Raw genomic sequence first — 6,254 nt, forward strand, 5'->3', positions numbered from 1 at the left:
TATCTATCTATCTATCTATCTATCTATCTATCTATCTATCTATCTATCTATCTATCTATCTATCTCACAAAGCAAGTTAGTGTCTTGCCAACTTATCCAAAATATGAACTTGCTAAAATGATCGACTCTAGTCAATATCAGCTGAGATTTCAACTTTCTTCCTGATGAGTCCCTCAAATGTCCCTCTCTGCTATGTCATTCTCTCAGTTTGTTTTTCTTCTTCTTTCTTTCATGACAGAAAAAAACTATTTCTTCAATAAATAATAGCTCCATTTCCAAGGGAATTTTGAATATTTTAAAAATCTTCTTTCACTTTTTAGTCATTCCCAACATCTCTCAGCTTATATAAGCTGAAGCTTCCAATTAGAACATTGATACCTCTGAGTGATCACCCCCACTTGGATAGAGTTATAAGATCATTGGGGTTTGTCCTTTCTATTTGCATGTCAGAAATTTTCTCTCTCTCCATACACACATATACACACATAAACATGTATTCATATATATGTGCATATATATATACATAAACATATATTTATATATCATACATATAAATATATACTAATTAAAATATCATACTTCCTCCCTCATATATATAATACCCATTCAATGACACACAAATATATGTGTGTTTGTGTCTATATGTAAATGTATGTGTATGTGTATACATATATACATACATACATAGTGTGAGATTTCAATTAAATTGAGAAACTGGTGTTTCCCCCTAATTCTTCACCTCTTGGTGTAAATAAATGGTGCAATATGCACATTCCAATGTATATTGAGAAGCTATACATGAGAGACTTTTCTCTTTAGTATGGCCAGACTCAATACAAAACTCTACTTGGCTGTTGGATTCTGCATCTGGCCTACGTCCAGGGTTACACTTTGAAGTTCATTTTAGACAGTTTCTTTGTCTACACTCAGCGATGTTTATGTAGGGTCATGCTATTCAAGTAAAAAGAACCCACAAAGACATTTTTTGTATTCCATTTGAAATACATTTGAAAATTAGTGTAATTTTCTATGAAAGAAAACCATGTGGCACAGGAAGTTATATGACCAACTGCACTGTGCTTTAATTTGAAATTTGTAACATTTAATATACACTAATAGAAATGTCCAATTCTTCTTTAGGAAGAGAAAGGAGTTGGGAAGGGAGGAGAGAAGGAATATTTGACAATAGAAAAAAGGAGAGAGTCTTGTTTTTATCAAATGGTTCCCTCGTGTCTTTCCTCTCACCTTTGAGAAAAAACAGACCAATAACAGCGTCAGCAGCCCATAGACGGATGGTGGGCAGGATATCACAGCAGTGAGGCGCAAAAAGTCCAAGAAGAGGGCCAATTTTTAATCTCTCTGGTGCCTATAGAGAAAGAATAAAGACAAGCTCAAGATTTCTCACGCAGGAGAAATGACATTCTATCACATTCTGGACATCACATTTAATTGCACTCATTTCTTTCCCACAAACCCCAAGGACCAAAATGAGATTCAAATTCAAATATTAAAAAAAAGTTTAGTGGTTGCCTATCACAGCAAAAACCATTTAAGGTCCATAGGGAGAGTCATCTCATTCTGCTTTTGTTATTCTTGGGCTTGTGAGTTTGGGGAAATCCTCTCTTCAGTAAAAATTTATTTCCTTTGGGGATAGAGATTTTAAAAAATGAACAAACTAGAAAAACATTTTATATTTTCCTAAATACTTTGGTTAAGTTTTCTTCAGATTCATTCATCTAAAACAGACTAGGATACTTACTTTGTTAGTACTGGTCAACACCTTTGAACAGGTCTGCAAGGCTCTTTCTCTTTCCCATTCTTTGGGTGAAAAAAGCCAGTTTCGCAGAAGCTATTGGTAATTAAGAAAAAGAAGTACATTCTTCAGTTTTAGTTTTCTTCATCACAGAACTGTCTCTGTTTCTCTGTCTTCTCTGTGTATCTTTGTCTTTCTGTCTCTCTCCTTCTCCTGCCTCCCCTAGCCTTGTTCTCTCTCTAATTGTGGCCATGGGGAAAAAGCTCAGCATTGCTAAATTCTGAGTATCCTTAATTTTTTTTGTACATGTGGGAGGGATCATCTATCTCTCTATCGCTGGGGAGAGAGAGTTGAGGCTGACAGTAATTGTTCTTTGTATGAATGAGTTATCTCCTCTTCTAGGTTGTGAGAATGGAGACAAAGACTGTGTTATTTACTTCCTCTCTATCACCCATTATATGCAACAAGCAACATAATGCTGAGCACAGAATAGGGGCTTAATAAATGCTTGTTGGACAGATGAGTGAGTGGCAGGAACAGTGACATAACATGAAAAGAAGAGGATGTTATTTCTCTCCTTTCCTACAAATCAGAGAAACCTGTGAGATAGGTGGTGTGGAATAGGAAGGGGTAAAAGAGAGTTGGACAGAGGGGTACCAGAAGGGGAATAGAATAGTTTTGGGGTAATGGGTGGAGAGTGAGAAGGGAAATGAAAGAGAACAGCATTCAACTCAAATGGGGCCAACTTACATTAAACATCTCTTGGCATTCTTCTGGGTCTTGGTTACTCCACACCAGAGTTCTCATAAGTTTCCCAAGGGCATCCATGGATCTTCCATAGAGAAACTGAAACCAGAAATGAGTCTGTGAGGCTCAGCTTGAGCCAAGGTAGCTGTCTTACCATGATTTTTCAGAGAATGCTAAATAAGATTATAAAAGCAAGACTGCTGGACTTATAGTTGGAAAACTTGGGCTCAAATCCCAGTTCTTCAATTTACTATCTCTATGATTTTGGACAAGTCACCTAATTTCTCTGGGTCTCAGTTTCTTCTTTTGTAAGAGAATAAGGCTGAATTAGAAATCAGAGATTCAGGGGCAGCTGGGTGTCACAGTGAATAGAGCAATGGCCCTGGAGTCAGGAGGACCTGAGTTCAAATCCGACCTCAGACACCGAACACAAAACTAGCCGTGTGACTTTGGGCAAGTCACTTAACCCCAATTGACCTGGCTTCCCCCCTCTAAAATAAAGCAAAAAAAAAAAGAAATCAGATATTCTTAATCTGGGATGCATGAAGTTTTTTTTTTTAATTTATAACTATTTTAATATAATTAATTTTCTTTCCTATGTATTTTATCAATTTAAAAACATTATTCTGAGCAGAGGTTCATAATCTCCTTCAGACTGACCAAGGAGTTAATGACACAAAAAAGGTGAAGAACCCCTGAACTAAAAAATTTCTAAGGTCCCTCTTGGGATCAATCCAATGATACTATTGTCCTGGTTTGGGAACCCAGACCCCTTTCCTTCCTTCATACTTGGATGTGTGCTTTGTCATCAGCAGTCTGTCCATCTTCTATGATTTGAGGTAAATGAGGAAGGAGAATGAGACTCTGAAGACTCTCTTCTAGTATATTTAGGTTGTCATTTATAGGTAACTGGGGTTTCAGTTTGCTGAAATGAGGAAGATATAGGGGGATACATGTTAGACTAGATATTACTGAAAGTAGGCAGATGAGGTAAATGGTTTACAAGAGTCACTGTTCTGATCCTAAGAAGAAAGGATATATTTATTTACAGGTGGGGATGGGAAAAGAAGTAATAAGGACAGGAGTAAATATAAAATCTGGGCAATATTTGTGGGAAGAGACCTCATGATATTGAAGAGAGGGCTATACTGAATCCTTTTGTATTACTCAACACATTTTTGTTACAGTTTAAATTTCTTAAACTGCTCATTTTCTCTTGTCATTGTACATTTTTTTCTTGTATAAAAAGCTAAATTATACAGTCTTGTGAACAAGGATGTCTATTTGTTTTACATCACCAACTGTGTTTACACTCATGTTATGTATGCGGTCCATAATTAATGAGTATGTGTATACACTGAATGATAAAGTTTAGACTAGTTTTCTTTTTTAGGTAAACAGAAGCTAATCCAAAGGAATGAGAAGAGGTGAACATTTTTTAACCTAGAAGATTAAAGTTTGCTCCCAGGCAAACCTTATAGAGAATGCGTATTTGTCCTCTGTATTTCATTAAAGTTGACTCTTCTGACAGGCTATTTGCTCCTTGATAGCTATCCCATACTTTTGTTTGTTACTCTTTTGGAAAGAGAATAATTTTCCATTCAAATCATACTTAATGTGATTCTATATATTTTTTTTTGCCAGGGCTAACAAGTAACCCACTGATCCGGGATGAGGAAGGAGGGTAAGAACAATGAGAGTAAGTTCTATACCTTAGGCATCGAATAGCAACTAATGCTTTCCATCGAACGGGGCTAGCTAAGGAATCTAGAGGTTCTTCTCTGATTAAATCCTGAAACACAAGCAAAGAGGTGAAATGGACTATACAGAATGTTTTTTTGGGGGAGACTCATCCCCTTGATTATTACTTCAACCATCTTGATCTCCCAGGTGCTTCTGCCTCCTTGCAGCCTCAAGGAGGACGTATTAGTGGGAACTGAGACAGTGACCTCATCAAATGAGATAATATTTATAAGGCTCTTAACACAGTGCCTGGAGCATAGGGAGGACTTAACAAATGCTTATTCCCTTCCCTCTTTCCTCCCTTGGGGCTGATCAGTTTCAGTGTTTCATATTTGTCCATTTTTAGAAGGAAAACCCTGAACTCTCGTTAAACAGAAACAATAAAAATCTGAGATTGTCCAGTACACCTTTGTACACTCACCAGCATGTATCCAAGGAGTACTTCCTTACTGGTAAAATTAAAATTCAGTAGTTCTTCAGTGTCCCGAATAGCAACACAAATTTCAGTGATACTTTTTGTGAAGCTCATTTGCAGATCTATGTTCTAAAGGGAAATGAAGCATCATGTATGATAAATGATATACTAGTAATGAGGTACTGGATATAAAAGATATCTTTGATGTCTGTCCCAAGAAAATCCAACCCACCCCTTTCATGTATTGGGTTCGTTGCTTTTCTTCTACATAGAAGAGCCACCTCTCAAACTACTGAACAAAAAATTGTGAAGCCCCTTGAATTGCTTTAAAGCAGCCTCAGGTTCCATGGCTCCAGAATAGGAGACATCCCTAATTGCTGATCCTATTGCTGGGAAGCAAATCAAGATGATATATATATATATATATATTGATTATATAATGATTTTTATAATGCACTCTAATACAGATTGAACAGAAGTATTGAATTATAACTTACCTTGTTTAAAACAGTCATTCCTAGTATCTGAAAAGTCAAAGAGGAAAGCAAAAACTTAATGAGTGGTTACGGAATTCATCGAGTCTTCCTGAAACTAGCTACTGATCGTTTCTGGTAAGGAACACTGAAACATTATTTTACACTCCAGCGGCTTTTCTCCATTCTCTGAAATTGGCAATCCTCGGAGCCAAAGCATCAAAGGCTAAGTATACTTCTCATTGTAACCCTTGGCTAACTAACTGGTGAAATCAAGGCTAGAGGACTATTCTAAGAATGTCAGAGTTCAGAATCAAATTACAAGTATGAGCTTGTGGTTTTCGGCGGCATAGGACTAGTTTAAAAGTCTATTTCCGATGATGGGAGGAAAAAGGGCAATGCTCTGTGGGAGGAAAAATGGAACTGGAAGTTTATGAAATTTAATGCAATTGGGTAAATGAACAAAAAAGAAACAAACAAAATCAAAGCTATACAAATTACAATGACCTAGCATTCTCCCAAAGATATGAGAATGTACTTCACTGCCTTCTTTGCAGAAGTGGTTGTACAGTCTGTGGTGATGGAATAGTGTGTGTAAAGTTAGACTTGGTTGTGTTCAAAATTTTTTTTGTTATAAAGGATGATTTTCTAGCAGGTAATTTTATTTTTGTTTTGTTTTGTGGGGAAGACAAGGGAACTGGGGTTAAGTGACTTGCCCAAGGTCACACAGCTAGTAATTGTTTCAAGTTTCTGAGGCTGGATTTGAACCCCGGATTTGACTCCAGGACCAGTGCTCTATTCACTGCACCACCTAGCCTACCCCCAGCAGGTAATTCTGAAAAAAAGATGCTACAAGATTGTAGATAATGAGGGAGGGATGACTCCAGTATTTTTTTTCCTTTGGAGGCAGTTGGGGTTAAGTGACTTGCCAAGTGTCACATAGCTAGTGGCAAATGACTGAGGTTGGATTTAAATTTAGATCCTCCTGACTCCAGGATTGGTGCTCTATCCACTGTGCCACCTAGATGCCCTGACTCTAGTATTACTGCTGGCTATAAACTTGAAGCTGACATTTTTCAGTGTGTGTGTGTGTGTGTGTGTGTGTGTGTGTGTGTGTGTGTGT

The 6,254-nt window shown here is 37.2% G+C and overlaps 1 protein-coding gene across 1 annotated transcript in view; it reads right to left on the reverse strand.

The window, feature by feature from the left end:
- Positions 1 to 6,254, reverse strand: part of MROH2B (maestro heat like repeat family member 2B) — a 124,278-nt gene that overhangs the window by 27,529 nt on the left and 90,495 nt on the right. The window contains exons 23-29 of the mRNA XM_069096536.1: positions 5,156 to 5,182; positions 4,665 to 4,787; positions 4,213 to 4,292; positions 3,290 to 3,425; positions 2,504 to 2,599; positions 1,760 to 1,849; positions 1,246 to 1,366 (exon numbers count right to left, since the gene is read on the reverse strand). Coding sequence (XP_068952637.1) covers positions 1,246 to 1,366; positions 1,760 to 1,849; positions 2,504 to 2,599; positions 3,290 to 3,425; positions 4,213 to 4,292; positions 4,665 to 4,787; positions 5,156 to 5,182 — 673 coding nt within the window. The remainder of the gene's footprint in view (positions 1 to 1,245; positions 1,367 to 1,759; positions 1,850 to 2,503; positions 2,600 to 3,289; positions 3,426 to 4,212; positions 4,293 to 4,664; positions 4,788 to 5,155; positions 5,183 to 6,254) is intronic.

This window comes from Petaurus breviceps, unplaced genomic scaffold (assembly GCF_028583685.1).
Source record: "Petaurus breviceps papuanus isolate PSGF00001 unplaced genomic scaffold, PetGlider_PUasm1.0 229, whole genome shotgun sequence".
Classification (NCBI taxonomy): Eukaryota; Metazoa; Chordata; class Mammalia; order Diprotodontia; family Petauridae; genus Petaurus; species Petaurus breviceps.